General features: G+C 49.4%; 1 protein-coding gene across 5 annotated transcripts in view; it reads left to right on the top strand.

Moving 5' to 3' along the window:
* Positions 1-21,927, top strand: part of LOC140422747 (rho guanine nucleotide exchange factor TIAM2-like) — a 586,909-nt gene that overhangs the window by 383,692 nt on the left and 181,290 nt on the right. For 4 of the 5 annotated variants that reach the window (XM_072507702.1, XM_072507695.1, XM_072507699.1 and 1 more), the window contains one exon: positions 15,983-16,083. In XM_072507702.1, the coding sequence (XP_072363803.1) occupies positions 15,983-16,083 (101 nt within the window). Of the gene's footprint in view, positions 1-15,245; positions 15,377-15,982; positions 16,084-21,927 lie in introns of those variants that run through there. The other variant, XM_072507704.1, reaches the window with a different exon arrangement.

Here is a 21,927-nt window from a genome sequence, read left to right as displayed (position 1 = left end):
CACTGTACTCATATAGTACCCCTCTGGCCTTCCACAGCTGCACCACCACCTTCCCTGTGGACACTAATCCGAACTCCATCTGGAGCCTCTGCCTCTCCTTCAACAGCCCTGCTCCCAAGGTTTCCGAATACCTTTTGTCCACCCTCAAGATCCCATCTAACCAGCTGTCCATCTCCGCCCTTCTCCCTACATAAACGCCCCCCCAAACCACCGCCTTGAGGGCCTCGCACAGCGTGGTGGCCATCACCTCCCCCGTATCATTTAACTCCACGTAGTCCCAAATGCCAGCTCTGACCCACTCGTACGCCTCCTCATCCACCAACAGCCCAACATCCAACCTCCACTGCGGGAGCTGGGCCTCGCCCTGGTCCACTCGTAAATCCACCCATTGCGGAGTGTGGCCAGAGACCACGATCGCCAAATACTCCTAGTCGACCATCTCCTCCAGAAACGCCATATCCAACACAAAAAAGTTAATCCGGGAGTACACCCGGTGCACGTGGAAGAAGTATGAAAATTCCTTCGCCCTCGGCCTCCTAAAACTCCACGGGTGCCCCCCAATGTCCTCCATGGACCTCTTCAGCTCCTTTGTCATTGCCGACATCTTTACTGATCTCGGGCTCGACTGGCCCAAGCTTGGTTTAATAACCGTATTAAAATCTTCCCCATGATCAACCGGTGCGAGCCCAAGTCAGGAATCTTCCTCAGCACCCACCTCATAAAGTCTTCATCATCCCAATTTGGGGATAAACTGTTGTCCCTTTATTTAATGGTTTGCTTCTAAAGAATTTTCTCTTCTTGGTGCTACTCGTTCTGACACCTTTTTGCAGTGTCACTTGTGGTATGACCAATTGGATGCTGCCTCTTCTATCTGAAAGGAAGCCTTCACTAAGGAATTGCGACACCAAATTTTGTAGTTCTATACTGGGACACTCTAGTATGATAGATCAAGATGGAGTGATGGAAGACTGTTGGCGCATCGTGTTTACTGTTTTCATAGACTACTGACACAGGCTACAAATGACAAACTTGGGAAAGATGTATATTTTATGGAGTGATTTAAGGAGATAGAGCGGCAGAGAGCTCCTCTCTCTCCCAAACAGTCACCCCTCTCTCTTCCCCCCCCCCACTTGCCCCCTCCCTCTGCCCACACTCGCCCCCCCCTTGCTTTCCCATACTCGACCCCCCCACTCTTTCCCACATTAGTTCCCCCTTTCTTTCCCACACACTCACCCCTCTCCCTCTTTCCCCCACACACGCCCCTCTCTCTTTCCCACACACACTCACCCCTCTCTCTCTTTCCCATACTTGTTCCCACACTCGCCTCCACTTTCTTTCCCACACTCGCCCCCCCCCACTCTTTCCACATTCGTCCCCTCACTCTTTCCACATTTGTCCCCCCTTTTTTTCCCACACTTGCCCCTCCCTCTCTTTCCCCACACACACTTGCCCCTCCCTCTCTTTCCCCACACACACTTGCCCCTCCCTCTCTTTCCCCACACACACTTGCCCCTCCCTCTCTTTCCCCACACACACTTGCCCCCCTCTCTTTCCCCACACACACTTGCCCCCCCTCTTTCCCCACACACACTTGCCCCCCCTCTTTCCCCACACACACTTGTCCCTCCCTCTTTCCCCACACACACTTCTCCCCCCCTCTCTTTCCCCACACACACTTCTCCCCCCTCTCTTTCCCCACACACACTTGCCCCCCCTCTTTCCCCACACACACTTGCCCCCCCTCTTTCCCCACACACACTTGTCCCTCCCTCTTTCCCCACACACACTTCTCCCCCCCTCTCTTTCCCCACACACACTTCTCCCCCCTCTCTTTCCCCACACACACTTGTCCCTCCCTCTCTTTCCCCACACACACTTGCCCCTCCCTCTCTTTCCCCACACACACTTGCCCCTCCCTCTCTTTCCCCACACACACTTGCCCCTCCCTCTCTTTCCCCACACACACTTGCCCCCCTCTCTTTCCCCACACACACTTGCCCCCCCTCTTTCCCCACACACACTTGCCCCCCCTCTTTCCCCACACACACTTGTCCCTCCCTCTTTCCCCACACACACTCCTCCCCCCCTCTCTTTCCCCACACACACTTCTCCCCCCTCTCTTTCCCCACACACACTTGTCCCTCCCTCTTTCCCCACACACACTTGCCCCTCCCTCTCTTCCCCACACACACTTGCCCCTCCCTCTCTTTCCCACACACACACTTGCCCCTCCCTCTCTTCCCCACACACTTGCCCCTCCCTCTCTTCCCCACACACATTTGCCCCTCCCTCTCTTCCCCACACACACTTGCACCTCCCTCTCTTCCCCACACACACTTGCCCCTCCCTCTCTTCCCCACACACACTTGCCCCTCCCTCTCTTCCCCACACACATTTGCCCCTCCCTCTCTTTCCCCCCACACACTTGCCCCTCCCTCTCTTTCCGCACACACACTTCTCCCCCCTCTCTTTCCCCACACACACTTGTCCTTCCCTCTCTTTCCCCACACATACTTGTCCCTCCCTCTCTTTCCCCACACATACTTGTCCCTCCCTCTCTTTCCCCACACACACTTCTCCCCCCTCTCTTTCCCCACACACACTTCTCCCCCCTCTCTTTCCCCACACACACTTGTCCTTCCCTCTCTTTCCCCACACACACTTGCCCCTCCCTCTCTTCCCCACACACTTGTCCCTCCCTCTCTTCCCCACACACTTGCCCCTCCCTCTCTTCCCCACACACATTTGCCCCTCCCTCTCTTTCCCCACACACACTTGCACCTCCCTCTCTTCCCCACACACACTTGCACCTCCCTCTCTTCCCCACACACACTTGCCCCTCCCTCTCTTCCCCACACACACTTGCCCCTCCCTCTCTTCCCCACACACATTTGCCCCTCCCTCTCTTTCCCCCCACACACTTGCCCCTCCCTCTCTTTCCGCACACACACTTCTCCCCCCTCTCTTTCCCCACACATACTTGCCCCTCCCTCTCTTTCCGCACACACACTTGTCCCTCCCTCTCTTTCCCCACACATACTTGTCCCTCCCTCTCTTTCCCCACACACACTTCTCCCCCCTCTCTTTCCCCACACACACTTGTCCTTCCCTCTCTTTCCCCACACACACTTGCCCCTCCCTCTCTTCCCCACACACATTTGCCCCTCCCTCTCTTCCCCACACACACTTGTCCTTCCCTCTCTTTCCCCACACACACTTGCCCCTCCCTCTCTTTCCGCACACACACTTCTCCCCCCTCTCTTTCCCCACACACACTTGTCCCTCCCTCTCTTTCCCCACACATACTTGTCCCTCCCTCTCTTTCCCCACACACACTTCTCCCCCCTCTCTTTCCGCACACACACTTGTCCCTCCCTCTCTTTCCCCACACATACTTGTCCCTCCCTCTCTTTCCCCACACACACTTCTCCCCCCTCTCTTTCCCCACACACACTTGTCCTTCCCTCTCTTTCCCCACACACACTTGCCCCTCCCTCTCTTCCCCACACACATTTGCCCCTCCCTCCCTCTTCCCCACACACACTTGCACCTCCCTCTCTTCCCCACACACACTTGCCCCTCCCTCTCTTCCCCACACACACTTGCCCCTCCCTCTCTTCCCCACACACATTTGCCCCTCCCTCTCTTCCCCACACACATTTGCCCCTCCCTCTCTTTCCCCACACACACTTGCCCCTCCCTCTCTTCCACACACACACTTGTCCCTCCCTCTCTTTCCCCACACACACTTCTCCCTCCCTCTTCCCCACACACACTTGCCCCTCCCTCTCTTCCCCAGACACACTTGTCCCTCCCTCTCTTTCCCCACACACACACTTGTCCTTCCCACTCTTTCCCCACACACACTTCTCCCTCCCTCTTCCCAACGCACACTTATCCTTCCCTCTGTTTCCCCACACACACTTGCCCCTCCCTCTCTTTCCCACACACACTTGCCCCTCCCTCTCTTCCCCAGACACACTTGTCCCTCCCTCTCTTCCCCACACACACTTGCCCCTCCCTCTCTTCCCCAGACACACTTGTCCCTCCCTCTCTTCCCCACACACACTTGCCCCTCCCTCTCTTCCCCAGACACACTTGTCCCTCCCTCTCTTTCCCCACACACACTTCTCCCTCCCTCTTCCCAACGCACACTTATCCTTCCCTCTGTTTCCCCACACACACTTGCCCCTCCCTCTCTTTCCCACACACACTTGTCCCTCCCTCTCTTTCCCCACACACACTTGCCCCTCCCTCTCTTCCACACACACACTTGCCCCTCCCTCTCTTCCCCACACACACTTGCCCCTCCCTCTCTTCCCCACACACACTTGCCCCTCCCTCTCTTTCCCCACACACACTTGCCCCTCCCTCTCTTTCCCCACACACACTTGCCCCTCCCTCTCTTCCACACACACACTTGTCCCTCCCTCTCTTTCCCCAGACACACTTGCCCCTCCCTCTCTTTCCCCACACACACTTGCCCCTCCCTCTCTTCCACACACACACTTGTCCCTCCCTCTCTTTCCCCAGACACACTTGTCCCTCCCTCTCTTTCCCCACACACACTTGCCCCTCTCTCTCTTCCCCACACACACTTCTCCCCCCCCCTCTTTCCCCACACACACTTCTCCCTCCCTCTCTTTCCCACGCACTCTTGCCCCTCCCTCTCTTCCCCACACACACTTGTCCCTCCCTCTCTTTCCCCACACACACGTGCCCCTTCCTCTCTTCCCCACACACACTTGTCCCTCCCTCTCTTTCCCCACAAACACTTGCCCCTCCCTCTCTTTCCCCACACACACTTGCCCCTTCCTCTCTTCCCCACACACACTTGTCCTCCCTCTCTTTCCCCAGACACACTTGCCCCTCCCTCTCTTCCCCACACACACTTGTCCCTCCCTCTCTTTCCCCACACACACTTGCCCCTCCCTCTCTTTCCCCACACACACTTGTCCTCCCTCTCTTTCCCCACACACACTTGCCCCTCCCTCTCTTTCCCCACACACACTTGCACCTCCCTCTCTTTCCCCACACACACTTGCACCTCCCTCTCTTTCCCCACACACACTTGCCCCTCCCTCTCTTCCCCACACACACTTGTCCTCCCTCTCTTTCCCCACACACACTTGCCCCCCTCTCTTTCCCCACACACACTTGCACCTCCCTCTCTTCCCCACACACACTTGTCCTCCCTCTCTTTCCCCACACACACTTCTCCCCCCCTCTCTTTCCCCACACACACTTGCCCCTCCCTCTCTTCCCCACACACACTTGTCCTCCCTCTCTTTCCCACACACACACTTCTCCCTCCCTCTCTTCCCACACATACTTGTCCTCCCTCTCTTTCCCACACACACACTTCTCCCTCCCTCTTCCCCACACACACTTGTCCTTCCCTCTCTTTCCCACACACACACTTCTCACTCCCTCTCTTCCCACACACACTTGCCCCTCCCTCTCTTTCCCACACACACACTTGTCCTCCCTCTCTTCCCCACACACACTTGCCCCTCCCTCTCTTTCCCACACACACTTGTCCCTCCCTCTCTTTCCCCAGACACACTTGCCCCTCCCTCTCTTCCCACACACACTTGTCCCTCCCTCTCTTACCCCACACACACTTGCCCCTCCCTCTCTTCCCACACACACTTGTCCCTCCCTCTCTTTCCCCACACACACTTGCCCCTCCCTCTCTTTCCCACACACACACTTGCCCCTCCCTCTCTTCCCCGCACACAGTTGCCCCTCCCTCTCTTCCCCACACACACTTCTCCCCCCCCTCTTTCCCCACACACACTTGTCCTTCCCTCTCTTTCCCCACACGCACTTGTCCCTCCCTCTCTTTCCCCACACACACTTCTCCCTCCCTCTTCCCCACACACACTTGTCCTTCCCTCTCTTTCCCCAGACACACTTGCACCTCCCTCTCTTCCCCACACACACTTGTCACATCCCTCTCTCACTCACTCACACGCCCTCTGTCACACACTCAGACTCCCTCTCTCGCTCTCACTCACTAACACACCCTCTCTCGCTCTCACTCACACTCCCTCTCGCTCTCACTCACACACCCTCTCTCGCTCTCACTCACTCACACGCCCTCTCTCACTCACTCACACCCCCTCTCTCACTCACTCACACTCCCTCTCTCGCTCTCACTCACTCACACTCCCTCTCTCACTCTCACTCACACTCCCTCTCTCACTCACTCACACGCTCTCACTCAATCCCTCGCTCTCACTCACTCACACTCCCTCTCTCGCTCTCACTCACTCACACTCCCTCTCGCTCTCACACACTCACATGCCCTCTCTCGCTCTCACACACTCACACGCCCTCTCTCGCTCTCACACACTCACACGCCCTCTCTTGCTCTCACACACTCACATGCCCTCCCTCGCTCTCACTCAGTCACACGCCCTCCCTCGCTCTCACTCACTCTCACCCTCTCTCTCTCTCTCTCTCACTCACACACGGCCTCTCTCTCACACACCCTCGCTCTCACACACACACACACACCCTCTCTCTCTCACACACACACACACCCTCTCTCTGTCTCTCTCTCACACACACACACACACCCTCTCTCTCACACACCCTCGCTCTCACACACACACAGCCTCTCTCTCTCTCTGTCTCTCACACACACACACACCCTCTCTCTCACACACCCTCGCTCTCTCACACACACACACACACACACACCCTCTCTCTGTCTCTCACTCACACACATACACACCCTCTCTCTCACACACCCTCGCTCTCACACACACACACACCCTCTCTCTCTGTCTCTCACTCACACACACACCCTCTCTCTCACACACCCTTGCTCTCACTCACACAGTCAGTGGGAAAATTTAAAAGTTCAGGTGAATGGGTGTGGGGCGGTGAGAACATTCTCCTGTAGGACGAACAACATTTATCAACCAGACAGACAACATAAAACATTCTGCAGGTTCCATCAGAAAGGACAACACTTTTCACCAAGTGGCTCCTTTAAATCATCATGTGGACACCTCAGTTCTCGGTCGCTACGGGCTCTGCCTTTTTCTTATCGAGAGTGCCTGTCGGTTGGGCACTCTGTGGTTTCTTAGGGTCATTGCATTCTCTAGCAAAATGTCCCAATTGGCCGCAATTGTAGCACTCTTGCGGTTTGGCTGGGGGGCTGTTCTTTCCCTCGTTTACCCAGGCGGGGTTGTGGAGAGTGGTTCTTACTGCCTGCACATCTGCGGCGGCTTGATTTTCCTCGGGTGTTCTAGTGGCTGATTTACCGTGAGCCGCTTGTTCCCAAACGCGGGACAATCTCTTGACCACCCACTTCTCATTATGAGCCTCCTCCGAGGGGTCATAATTGCTACAGGCATTCTGTCCTGCTTCCGTGGCATGGGAGATAAGGGTGCGGGTCCATTTGGCCATATTGTCTGGGGACAAATGGGCACGATCTACGTTGCCGAAAACGGCTTCAAGGTGAATCCACAAGTTCCAGCGAACGCTGTGGGGTGTTCAGACTTTTTCTGTCTGCATTTACTCAGACCGTCTACGGGGTCGCCCCGGTTGTTCCCGATCGCATCCAGGATCGCGGTATGCATTTCTGCAAGGGTGCCTCCCCCTACATTCTGTGGGTCGGGAAGGGCTGCTGCGACCGATGGGTCTAAGCTGTGGACCGTGAGCTTTACCTGTTCTTTCTAATCCAGGCCGTACATGGTCGCCTGGTGTTTGACGGTGGCGAAGAAATGGTGTGGGTCTGAAGCGGGGAGGAACGGTGTGATTTTGGCACACGTGTCCCGTAATTGGGTCACTGTGAGGGGGGTGGAATATAAGACTTCCGCCTCGTCTGCTGTGGCGGTGCGGTGGGTTGTTACAGGGTTCATGGGAGCCTGTATTATCTGTTGTGTGGGGGGTGGGGGTGCTTTCCTCCTTTGGGGTTTTCCCTGCACACGTGCTCCTTGAACATATCTCTGCGCTGTCTCTTGCAATTCTTCCCAATCAGGGCCGTCTTCCTGTTCTAAACTTTCCCCAAAGGTTTCCTGAAATCCCTTTTGGACAGAAAGCAGTGCTTTCAAGTCTGCAATCTGCTTTCGGCACTTGGCATGGTCCAAAGTACTCTGCCTTTGTTCCGTTGTTGTGGCGTGGAGCGCTCTCAAGGCTGCCTTGAGATCACTGCATTGTTTCTGGAGCTGCTCTAACTGGTTTTCTGTTTCTTTCTTTACCAGGACTGCACGCTGCAGGTCCTGATAAGCCTTCTCATACTGTGACTGGAAACTACTCAAGTGCGCCAGACAAGATTGGTGACCCCGTTTGGCATCAGCCACCTCTTGGTCCTTTGCTGCTAATTTCCCTTTCAATTCCTGGTTCTCTTTCTCAATTTCGCATATATCGGTTTTACTTATCTGATGTATGCCTTCTATTTCCTTGCGGAGCGTCCTGACGACCTCCTCTGTGCCTCGCAATTGTGCCAGACAGGACACAATTGCCATCGGCTTGTGCGCTTTTGCTAAACTCTTTCTGTGGATCTCACTCAGGTTCTCCCACCAAGTATGCCCTATACTTCCAGGACCTGAGTCGTCGTTATTGCAGAAATCCTTCCACAGGGGCCATCCTTTGCCCTGCAGAAATTTGCGGATTTCCACTTCCCAAACGGGACACTGTCCCGCTCCTACGCTGCTGACTGGTGCGACAGCAAAATCTTCGGGGTTCATGAGGCGCTGCATCGCTTGCATTGCCTGCATGGCTCTCTCTTATCTGCTCGGTACGTTCGAATTTGGAACAGGGGGCCAAGGTGGTGTGGTAGATACGGGTACGGCTTGTGCTAATTTCCGAAATACCAACTGCCGATAGTTTTGACGCAACAAGAAATCTATCAGTTTTGCCTTACAACCCTGTTAGTTAAGCATGCATACACACACTTCCGAATTGTGAATTATTAACCAGAACCGCTTGAACACTTGTGTTTTTTTTTGTTTTGTTTCCGATTGGATTCTAATTCAAAATGTTGGGGTTCTCCCGGAGTGGTTTTCCACTTTTAAGTCGGGTCCCGTCAGGATGTCGCCAATTATGTTGCTCTTTTTAACCTTAGTCTACTTGCTCTGTTTAGGTCACCTTTGCTCACGAGTCGCCAGGTATCTTTATGATACCGCCACGTGGTTCAAGTTCAGGTTATGATTAATAACACAGCACACCGCTTAGTAAGGATTAAAACAACGGTCATTTATTATATACAACAAGCAATATTAATACCCTAATACTACTTTCTATGTAACAAACCTATCACTACTGGCCAATACTTAACTTAGGAAGAGCCCACCAGATCAGGGAAACGAATGGCTTGTCCAATCAAATTTGGCCCGCGGGATTCAAAAGGCTGCTACAGGTCGGTGGCTAGGTGTCTCTACCGGATAGCGATCGTTGGATTCAAACTTACGATACACGGTGGCTGGTCTTGCGAAGGTCTCGAGCAGGCGAAGAGGAGAGAGAGAGAGATCTGAACTTGGACCTTTACTTTTATAGGGCCCAGGGGCTTCCTGCCTCCCGGGGCGGCCCTTGACCCTGAGCCCCAAGTGATTGGATTCTGTCCCCAGTCTCTGGGGTCGATGTGTCCAATGGTGAGGCGATTCCTTGATCGGGGGGTGGTCGCTCACCTGTCTTTGTTTCGGCCACTGCAGGCGCCGACAGGTCTGGCCCGGTATTCAATTGCTAATATGTTGCAATTGTTCCCGGGGATAGCCGATTTAACTGTGCATGTCTGAGTAGATTAGCTGTAAACATCCTGAATGCAACTGCGGATACCTGGGTTGATGCGCTGTTGATAGCCCTGAGTATCGATCTGGGCTACGTTCCCAGAGCTGAATATGCAAACCTGTCTGCAGCTGCCTGCTTGTGTCTTCTTGGCTGCTTTTCCCAGCAGTCTTTCGGGTTAGCCATTCTAAACTGGGTTTTGGCCAGATTAATCGGAACGCAGCCATTTTACATGGCTACAGCTCTCACTCACACACACACACACCCTCTCTCTCTCTGTCTCTCACTCACACACACACCCTTTCTCTCAAAAACCCTTGCTCTCACTCACACACACACGCACTCTCTCACTTACACACTCTCACTCACACACGTCCTCTCTCTCTCTCTCTCACACACACACGGCCTCTCTCTCACACAGCCTCTCTGTCTCTCACACACACCCCCTCTCTCACACCCCCTCGCTCTCACTCACACACACATCACACACACACACACACACACACACACCCTCTCTCTCACACACCCTCGCTCTCACACACACACACCCTCTCTCCCTCTGTCTCTCACTCACACACACACACACACCCTCTCTCTCACACACCCTCGCTCTCACACACACACACCCTCTCTCTCTCTGTCTCTCACTCACACACACACCCTCTCTCTCTCTCTGTCTCTCACTCACATACACACACCCTCTCTCTCTCTGTCTCTCACACACACACACCCTCTCTCTGTCTGTCTCTCACACACACACACACTCCCTCTCTCTCACACACCCTCACTCTCTCTCACACACACACACCCTCTCTCTCTGTCTCTCACTCACACACACACCCTCTCTCTCTCTGTCTCTCACTCACACACGGCCTCTCTCTCACACACCCTCGCTCTCACTCACACACACCCTCTCTCTGTCTGTCTGTCACACACACACACCCTCTCACACACCCTCACTCTCACACACACACCCTCTCTCTCTCTGTCTCTCACTCACACACACACACCCTCTCGCTCTGTCTCTCACTTACACACACACACCCTCGCTCTCACATACCCTCGCTCTCACTCACACACACACCCTCTCTCTCTCTCACACCCTCGCTCTCACTCACACACACACCCTCTCTCTCTCTGTCTCTCACTCACACACACACACCCTCGCTCTCATATACCCTCGCTCTCACTCACACACACCCTCTCTCTCACACACCCTCTCTCTCACTCACACAGACCCTCTCTCTCTGTCTCTCACACACACACACCCTCGCTCTCACTCACGCACACACACACACCCCCTCTCTCTCTGTCTCTCACTCACACACGGCCTCTCTCTCTCACACCCTCGCTCTCACTCACTCACGCACACACACCCTCTCTCTCTCTGTCTCTCACTCACGCACACACACACACCCTCTCTCTCTCTGTCTCTCACTCACACACACACACCCTCTCTCTCTGTCTCTCACACACTCACACACCGTCGCTCTCACACACCCTCGCTCTCACTCACACACACACCCTCTCTCTCACACACCCTCGCTCTCACTCACACACACACCCTCTCTCTCACACACACCCTCGCTCTCACTCACACACACACACACACCCCATCCCATGGAGTGGCGACGGTGGTCACCAGCTCTCTCGGGTTCCACCAGCTCTCCCGGGTTCCACCAGCTCTCTCGGGTTCCACCAGCTCTCCGGGGTTCCACCCCTCTGAAGAGGCTGCATCTCACAGCCAGCACCCGGAACAGGACGGCAGGGCTGTGCATGTGCCGCCAACAGGTGAGCTGGGGCCCTCCAGTCCCAGAGCCCCCAGAGGACACCCGCCAGAGGCATCAAAGACCATGGGCCAAGGTAAGCAGCTGGCTGTCTCCACATCAGATGTCCATCCTGGGGACACACCTAGACGTAGTGATGCAGCTAGGAAGGTGAGGCACATCAAGGATCACTGAAAGCATTGTGGGGGTGGGGATCGCAGGAGACCGGGAGAGTGGGGAATTGTTAGACACAATAAACACCATTGTGCGCAACTAGTATGATGCCTCTGTCACTTTTTCCGCAATACTGGCCGACCTACGAACCCTTGGCCCATTTATGGCGAGATCCCAATTTTGCCTAGGGGAGTGGGCCGGTTGCATCGCAAACTGTTTGGCGCCTGGTGCGGTTCTCGTTTTCAGCCTCTCCCACCATTTACGAGAGCGGAACGAGGTCGGAGAATCGGCCCATAAATTTTTCCGTTAAATTCCACGCACTGTGTGCAGTTTTGGCCTCCATATTTAAGAAAATATATACTTTTGTTGGAGGTAGTACAGCGAAAGTTCGTTAAATTGGTCCCCAGGGTGTGGGGGTTGTCTTATGGTGAGAGGCTGAATAAATTGGACTTTCATTCTTCTAATGTCCAAAGAATGTGTGGCGATCTCGTGGAAACATAGAAGACTCTGAAGTAGCTTGATAAGGTAGACAATAAACGATTGTTTCCGCTGGTCAGGAAATCTAATCATGGGCATAGTCTCGGGATAAGGGGATGAGGAGAAATAACTTCAGTGACAGGGCTGAGAAACATTGGAATTCTCTACAATAGAGGGTGAACACTCCTATTGTTTTATACGTTTAAGATTGGGAGAGTCAGATTTTTTATCTCTCAAAAAATCGAGGGATACGGAGAGCAGGCAGGAAAGTGACATTATAGCACAAGATCAGCCATGAATGGGCTGAGCAGACTGAACAATTGTTCCAATTCGTGGGAATGTGTTTGAGGTGATGGGATTAAGTTTGGAGGGTGTTTTAATCTGATTTTTTTCTCTGTGGGGATAAGTTCAAGTTTTCTGCCCAATTTCTAACCTTGATTCATAGACCAATTAGTTAATGTTTGCAGACTGTGAGCTGCTATTCTTTAGTTTCCGATGATTCAGCACCCACTAAACATACAAAGTTCTAAGACTGGATCTGGCATTTTCAGTACAATGAGTGGGAGGTGCTGTATTTACAATATTGCTCAGCATTAAGAGACACTGTGACATTGTTTACTGATTGTGTCCCCTCTCTTCAATCAGTGGTCCCTCCACACAGACACGCATTAAGAACATTTTACGCAGGGAACAAACAAGATGCCCATGAACGCTGCTCTTTTAAGATGTATGTGTGCAGTCACACGTCAGTGTTAAAGGAGTCGTGCAGAGCACCAAGCCAGCTATGGCGGGGGAGTGGGATTGTTCTTTGTGATTTCTGTGAATTGAAGTCTTTCCAGTTTGGTAGATTACCATTTTGTCTGTTCTGGGATGATTGTTGTGGTGTTTGGGGTGGGGGGGTTGGCACCTGGGGAAATGGGGAGATTATGTAATTTCTGCTCAATGGTTGGGTGCCGATCTGGTTATGTTGAGGGGTTGCTGGCTGACGAATGCTGGGTTTGGATGGTGTACAATGGATTGAATGAGTGACTTTAATGTAAAATTATGCCTGCTTTTACCTTCAGCTGCAATACGAGAACTTGACCATTCTGTTTTTATCCTATAATTAATTTATTCCAATTGATGGGTTATATTTGAATGCTATCCATCAGTTGCAGTCTATTTAAAAACTTGTAATAGTCTTCTACTTAGTTATTCAGTACCTGATCATTGTTTGTGGTTGGTTTACTAATAAAATACATGTGAAACATTCTCTTAATAATGTGCGTGGGATAATGAGGCTCAATAGTTTAAAAACTGGAAATAGTACGTTTCAGATAAAACTTGCCTTTTGCAGATGCTGTTGGATCTGTTATGTATTTTCACAACATTATTACAAAGCTGTACATATTCTTTTGTCACATTATTCTATGTGTTATTAATACAGTGCAGTGTTGAATAGCAACTGATTCATCTCAAAATCATTACCTGATGCAAGATGGATCTGTGCTCTCAATCCACAACACAGTTCAGCAATATTTTAAAGTAAAGGTTTTCACTAACTCCCTATCTGAAGAGGCAGCAAGGTGGCACAGTGGTTAGCGCTGCTGCCTCACTGTGCCGAGACCCGTGTTTGATTCCAGCCCTGGGTCATTGTCCCTATGGAGTTTGCACATTCTCCCCATGTCTGCGTGGGTCTCACCCCCACAACCCAAAAGACGCGCAGGGTAGGTGGATTGGCCATGCTAAATTGCCCCTTAATTGGAAAAAAAATTGGATTCCTTAAATTTATAAGAAGAAAACCTCTCCATCTGTAATCTCCTCTGAAACCTTTCAAATCTGTTGTCGAACATGTACTAATTTTCATGCATGTCCTTGATTTTCCACCATTGGCAGCCATGCCTTCAGTTGCTTAGGCTCCGAGTTCTGCAATTCCTTCCCAAACTCTGTCTGCCTCTCTTTGTCCCTCTCCTCCTTTAAGATGCTCCTTAAAATCTACTTCTTTGACCAAGGTTTTGGCCACCCATCCTAATATATCCTCACGCGAATAGGTTTCTCCTTGTTTAATGCTTTTGAGGAGAACCGTGGGATGTTTTACAACTTTAAAGAGGCCATGTAAATACAATCTGTTGTTGGCCAAGCAGCAGTTTACTCATCATGCTAATTAGCTCATAAGAAAGAATGTTGTCAACAGGCTTTAGGTGAAAGCACTACAGTTTTGCGAGTATGCTGCTCTAGGCTCGGTTTGACTTTTACATCTTTAGAACATGACACAGCACTTTTCCAGTAAAATGAACCTAATGCCACTTTGTTAATTGTCTAATGTTTACAAATGATTTAACTGTCAGCATATTTAAATTTCCCTTGAGCAGTTGCTGGGTCTTGAAATTATTTAAATAACTAATAGCCTAAATCAAAAGTAGCTGCCAGTGATATATATAAAGCTGAATCAAGCACTACATTATATTTGAAATGTACGGCTTGATTCCTCCTTCAAGTACATTTGCACAGAAGTAAATGAACAAGACAGTGCAACATTTGTATTGAGTTCAGTGCAGACATAATAACTGGCTGGAGCTGTTCTACACTGCAACTTGAGTAAAGAGGCTGCCAGCAAGGCCAAATACTTTATTTCATCATATCGCTGTAACAGTAAATTTTATCCTTCCCTCTGTATCGACAGTTCACGTACAGCAGTACTAGAGGAGTAATGTAAATTACCCCATTCTTTTTATATTTTTGTAATTCTTTCTGAGCACTATTTGTGGCTGTCTATATACCACAATAACTACAAATAGTGAACTGAATTAACGACAGCAGTGTGGCTGATTGTGTTGTTTCACATGCTGCTTGCAATGATTTCTCCATGAAAGCTTACACAGAGCTTTTGAATTCTTCTTTCAATATTTTTTACTGCAATAGGATTGCTTTCCTCCTGCAACATAAAACATTTTTCAGCTTCTGATTACTCGTAATTGTTCGAACCATGGACTAAAATATCTAATTTGCCACAACTGGGAGTGAAGCTTACATGACGCATCCCCCATATTCTTGCTGTTTAGCCAACTCAGAGCCCTGACATCTGCTGGCACTGCATGTGAGGCATTTGCATCAAGCCGTAAGATGAATCTAAATTTTTGTCAGATTTAGGAGTTGGCCGCTAAGGATCAGAAATCATCTCATGACTTCGATGAGCATCAAAAGCTACAGAGAAATACGTTCTCGAATTGGATACAAAGGTAGACGTTGTCGAGTAGTTCTCCACAATGCAGTATAATGTCTGGAAACATTGATGTAGCAGTCTTGAAGGAGATTATTAGCAGTTCATGGGAGCCTACTTTAAAAAAAATAGCCACGGGCAAGTTACATATGTTTGGGCACTTCTTGCCTGGTGCAAGATTCTATTGTTTACTGTTATATTTCTGGGTTTGGTTAATTATTGCCCAGTGCTTTCACTGGAGTTTTGTTGGTGTCCTTCACAGCCAGGTAAGTGTATGACCCACTGCTTTATTGAATGGTTAAGGCATTTCTTTCCTTGCATCTGAGTAAATGAATATCGTTTGTGTTGAAGTGTCCCTTTTCTTGTGAACACGTTTAGCCCTGTCATATGAAATAGTTTTATTTCTTGGTCCATCAGAATCATCTAACTTTAAAGTTAAACCTCTTAAAGGTCTGCCTCTAAGTCTGACTTGGTTGATTTAGTATTTTGCTTTTGAAGTGGAAAAAAACACTTTTAAACTGGAATTCAGTGGGTACTGCAATTTTGGGTTGAATTACTAATAGAACTAAATAGAGCTGTGTTGTCTGTTTTGCATAAAATATGTTTCAACTACTGTATATTTCAGATTTCACTAGTGTACCTGATGTGCCAGCTCTAACTAGAAGTGTCACTACAGACTGTGTGGAGTCACTGCATCAGACTGAAAATACTGAATCATTTCTAAAGGTAAATGATGAAATTCTATGAGTGCTTTGTCTGAGTTACGTTCTGAACTAAACTCTGCAGTGGAACAAAGAAACAAAGAACAAAGAAATGTACAGCACAGGAACAGGCCCTTCGGCCCTCCAAGCCCGTGCCGACCATACTGCCCGACTAAACTACAATCTTCTACACTTCCTGGGTCCGTATCCTTCTATTCCCATCCTATTCATATATTTGTCAAGATGCCCCTTAAATGTCCCTATCGTCCCTGCCTCCACTACCTCCTCCGGTAGTGAGTTCCAGGCACCCACTACCCTCTGCGTAAAAAACTTGCCTCGTACATCTACTCTAAACTTTGCCCCTCTCACCTTAAACCTATGCCCCCTAGTAATTGACCCCTCTACCCTGGGGAAAAGCCTCTGACTATCCACTCTGTCTATGCCCCTCATAATTTTGTATACCTCTATCAGGTCGCCCCTCAACCTCCTTCGTTCCAGTGAGAACAAACCGAGTTTATTCAATCGCTCCTCATAGCTTATGCCCTCCATACCAGGCAACATTCTGGTAAATCTCTTCTGCACCCTCTCTAAAGCCTCCACATCCTTCTGGTAGTGTGGCGACCAGAATTGAACACTATACTCCAAGTGTGGCCTAACTAAGGTTCTATACAGCTGCAGGATTAGGATGTTTTTCGTCGGCTGCAATGTTATTTTGATAGGTTCGGGATATCTCTGAATCAAGTTATTAGAATAGCGGCTCCAGAATGTACAGTATGTTTCGAGGCAGAAAAAGTGATCGAGGCAGAAAAATTGCTTGTGAAATTGGAAGCTATTTAACTGAAAATTTTCTAAGTGTCATTTTGGGCGCAATTGTCAGGGTGTTTCCAGACCGTCATGTTGGCGAGATCGAGCCCGTGCTTAATGGCACTCAGTGCCGGAAATGAGCCCCCATGAGCTTCTCGCCATTACTGGCTGTCAGCCGTCTGATTCGCCAGACTCGCGCTTCAGCGTCTCGCCGCTAACACGCGGGAGCTGTTTTTAAATGCTCACTTTACATGCAGCACGCACCACACCAGCAACCAAAACATCAGCAATCTATGAAAGCATTTCATCAACATTGTCATCAGGTGGCCCATTTGGATCAATGTCACACACCAGGTCCCGCAGCGTCTTCTTGCCTCAAACCGGATTGCCTTCTGGACTCATGCGTCCCCCTGAGCCCGGTGTTCTGGGACCCAGGTATCTTATAAAAAGTTGTCCTTCTTTCCGGCTACAGAAAAGGAAGGAAACAGCAACAGCAGACTGCAGGCATCTGCAGCCACCAGCAGGAGCAAGCAGCAAACACAACCTGCAAATATTTTGGCTTATTGACTGTATCAAAATAAAGAAGACAATATAGTGAGGACAGAATCACTAGGCACCCAGAACACCCCCCCCCCTTACCTACATCAGTGGAAAGGCCTGCCACTGGGCTAAATCGCTGGCTTTTAAAGTAGACCAAGGCAGGCCAGCAGCACGGTTCAATTCCCGTACCAGCCTCCCCGAACAGGCGCCGGAATGTGACGACTAGGGGCTTTTCACAGTAACTTCATTGAAGCCTACTCGTGACAATAAGCGATTTTCATTTCATTTCATTTCAAGATCACCCCAACACTGAGCATGGTGGAGGAGAGAGATAAAATCACTCCACCTCTCCCAAGAGGGGCACAGTTCAGTCCGGCACATTATAAATCAAATCAAACATAGAGCAATCACCGAAGGAAAACACAAAACAGGCAGAAAAACAACAAAGACACCAGCCATACACCAAGGACAAAAACCAACATCAGCAGGAGGGTGCTAAGAAGCGACTCGATCCACTGGAAAAGGACACCCGACAGAGTCCAGTGGAAGAAAGAGAGAGAACGTCCCACCACTCACCAGCACCGGTAATGTGCACCGAAAGAAAACACGAAACAGGCAGGAACATAACGAAGACACAACTGCACACCAAACACAAAATCAAGACAAAAAACAAAGTGGATCCAAAACTGTCAGCTGCCAAGTTGGTGCATGCTCTCCCCGCCCCCCCCCCCCCCCCCCCCCGCCCCAATGGCAAACCTATATTGATGGCAAGGTGCCCAATGCATGTACAGGAAAGCATGTGTGTGTTTCACATCAGTGCGTGCACATCTGCGAGAGTGTGCATGCACAAAGAGTATAGGCGGGAATGATTGCGCATGCGTGCCAGTTAACGTGCGTGAGAGCGAGCAGCACAGATGACAGGAAAAGATCTTGCCAACACGGGCACAGTGGGAGGAGGAGAGAGAACATCCCACCCCTTCTCCAGCACTGGTAATTTGTCAGAGTTCAGGCTGTAGAAGCGAGAGGGGTCGCAGCAGACAATCACGCAGCCACCAGGAAAAAGTGCAATACACCGGCAGCTGTGCAAAAATGACCCCCCCCCCCCCAAAGTACAAAAGGAAACCAAGGAACACCAGCAACCAGCACATCTCCCATAATGGGAGCAGCAGATGGCCACTGAGCATAAAAAGTCACCGGTTGTCCATAAAAGTGTCCTGGCACAACCTCCAGGCTGCGCAGTCGAGCTGGGCCAGGTTGCCACCCATCCTCCCCTGCAGTATTAGCGTCTGATCTTCCATCACCACTCTGCCCAAAGACACAGGAACACGGGGGGCATTAACAGGTGACCCACGGGTTTAGAACTGAATACACAGTCAACGCGCAAAACAGACCTTTCAAGACATCCACAGACTGCTTGAGCAAGCCCTCCTGGAACCTCAGCCCAGTAGTATGCCTGCCAAAGTCTTCCCCTTGTTGCACTCCAGGTGAAAGGCAACTACCTTCTTTCTTCCTTCCCTACATCCAGAAAGCAGCAAGTAAGCCCAAGGGGAAGAGGCAGCAGGCAAGTAGATGCAGCAACAAGCAGCAAACAAAGTCTCAGCGACAGCAGCCTCCAGGCATTTGCAAGTCACCAGCAGGAGCAAGCAGCAAACACAACCTGGAGCTGGGAAATGCTCTCACAACTAACCAGGCCAATTCCTCATTAGCAATACTATCAGCTGTGAAGCTAAAGGCTGCTCACAGTCAAAGGGAGTTAAAGTGACCTTCAGCATAGAACCAAGAAAAGGGCTCTGTCCTAGAAGTGTTTAGTAGGACAGACAGGCTGCAGTTGCAATTGTCTCTGTTATGGGTATTCACGATATTTAAAGATGAATTGAAGGCCTCACAGACGAAAAGCCTCTCAACCCCCCCCCCCCCCCCCCCCCCCCCCCCCCCGACCTGGAACGCTGTAGACCCTTGACCGAACCCAACCTCCCGAGGGGTCCCTCACACCCTGCCCCTGAGCACTGGGGTAGCAACTCCAGTGACCTTGAGTTGCATGGCTGAAAATCAAAATGACTTCTCACCTCCTCAGTTCCCCTCAGCAGCCTTGGCACCAGCTTCACATTTTTAAAAAGGAGTAAAGGAGTACTAAACGATGCCCGCGTGATTTCTCGCTGGGTAGCCAGCTAATTCCTGGGAGACCATTACATTCAATTTCAATCCCGCTAATGAGATGGAAATTAAGTCAAATTGGGATCAACAATATCATCACCATATTTGGGCAAGACCCGGAACTTTCCATCGGGAGCGGGCCGGTTAGATGGCGAATGGGCGGGAATCTCGATTTTGACCTTTCCCGCTATTTCTCTGGCCCATCAAGAACCGCGCCTGGCATATCGCGGTGGTTAAATTGCGCCCATTGTAAATTTTTGGTTGTATTTTTACTCCGATTCCAAAAAGAAGCAATGAAAAGCTCACGGCTTCATTTTCATCCTGAAATTCATTAAAATTAATTAATGTACTCATTACTGTGTTTAATACCTATCTGGCTTTCCAACTCTCTTTTGATTTAACATTGTCTTCAAAACCCAATGTTTAGTTTGAAGCTCATTTATAGCAAACCCAACGAGTTTACGAGACTATTTTTCCCTTTTGCAAGGATTGCACTCATTCTTAGTTTTGTTTTGAAGTGGCACGATGGCGCAGTGGTTAGCACTGTTGCCTCACGCCACCGATGACCCAGGTTCAATCCCTGCCCGGGTCACTATCAGTGTGCAGTTTGCACATTCCCCCGTGTCTGCGTGGGTCTCACCCCCACAACCCCAAACGATGTGCAGGTTAGGTGAATTGGCCACGCTAAATTGCCCCTTAATTGGAAAAAAAAAAATTGGATACCGTAAATTAATTTTTAAAAAGTTTTGCTTTGAAAAGGATTCTGAATGCAAGTCATTCTAATCCTTTTTGGTGCATGTAGTTATGTTTTTGTGTTTGCTTTCTCTTTTCCACAAACCATCCCAAGAAGGTACTGATTCCTTACTGGAGTAGCTTGGTGCACTTCAGTATCTCAACAAAGTGGCCAATATTTAAATCTCTGTCTTGGTGTTAGACTATTCAGTTTTAGAGGGCATTGCATCCAACCCCAACCCCAGCTTCAACAGGTGTTGGTGGCTAGCAATCAAGCAGGAATCTTGGTTGTTCAGTTCCCAGTCCCTAATAATCCAGGATTTTTGGACTTGCTTGCAGAATGCAGGTGCATTCCAGGGCCAGAGATGGTTCAAGTGGCTCAGTTATTTCCAAGTGAATCAATCACCCTACCTTCCTCTCTCCTTCCTCTCCAAGTAAATCTGGTTGCATTGTAGCCCAACACAGAACATTTTGCAGGGGCCATTGAAGATTAGAAGAGAAAACAAACTGGATTTAATAGACTGGGCTGAACAATGAAAGTGCAACCTAAGTAATAATTTACCCCAGTCTACTTGCAAATAACCACCTGTTATTTTCCATGCATTGTTCCAATTTAACTTTTAGTTGTGCAAGCAATGTATTTATTTGGTTAGCTATTAATATTTATATTGCTAGGTTGGCTTAAGCAATTACGATTGGAGTTTTGTGCTAAATAGGATGAAATGTTGAGCATTGAACTGTTTAAATTCAGTTGTTGGATCTTTGTTGAATGAAATAGTGTATTTTACTCAATTTTAAAATAATTGGTGAGCATAATCAGGATGAATAATCATTTCTGCCACAATCCAGCTGAATGAGACATTTAAAGAAAGATTTTGTAAGGTTATCCCCAGTTAATGATGACTATTTAAAAAGAGACCGTGCAATCCACACACGTTTTCAAAATTCCAACTCAATCTTATCTCAGTCTCTGTGAGATGTGATGCTGCATGGAATAATTTAAGACCATAATCCTTTCTCAGTACTTTATTAATCAAAGCACACAAATTAAGTGTTTAAGTATATTTTTCATAAAGGAATAACCTCAAGTATCCGTTACCTTGGATCCCCTTGAGTGTTTGCTGCACTAGTATTTCAAAATCATCTGGTGTTTCCTGTGTAATGAATAAATGCATTCAAAGAGTGCAGCTCTGATTTGTAGAAGTATACGTAGCAAGATGCAGACATAAAGCAATTCATCATTACTTATTTCATAAGATAAAATGACAGTTACACATTAAATGCAGTATTCTGGTGCAAATATTCTGCAAGTGGAACTTGTCACAATAAAATTACACAATTGCAAGTTTTTTTCTTAATCAAAAGTTATGCAGAAAATACACAGGTCACTTAACCTATCTTTTCCCGTTCCATCTGATAAATGTTTTGACTGTAGATACTTTGTTTAAACTAGTCAGAATCTGATGAAAATTAATAACACTCAAAATAAGAGTGGAAACTTTAATCACGCAAAGTTTCATTCAGCTCAGATGATGCACGTAATTCATCTCTCCTCTCTCAAAATTATGTGCTTGCTGCGTATTTCCAGTAGTTGCTGTTTTTATTTACTGGTGCCTGTGGTTGGAGCTAGGCTGATTAA

Source organism: Scyliorhinus torazame, chromosome 1, assembly GCF_047496885.1.
Source record: "Scyliorhinus torazame isolate Kashiwa2021f chromosome 1, sScyTor2.1, whole genome shotgun sequence".
Classification (NCBI taxonomy): Eukaryota; Metazoa; Chordata; class Chondrichthyes; order Carcharhiniformes; family Scyliorhinidae; genus Scyliorhinus; species Scyliorhinus torazame.
The sequence above is the reverse complement of the archived record's forward strand: the minus strand, read 5'-3'. Positions and strand labels throughout refer to the sequence as shown.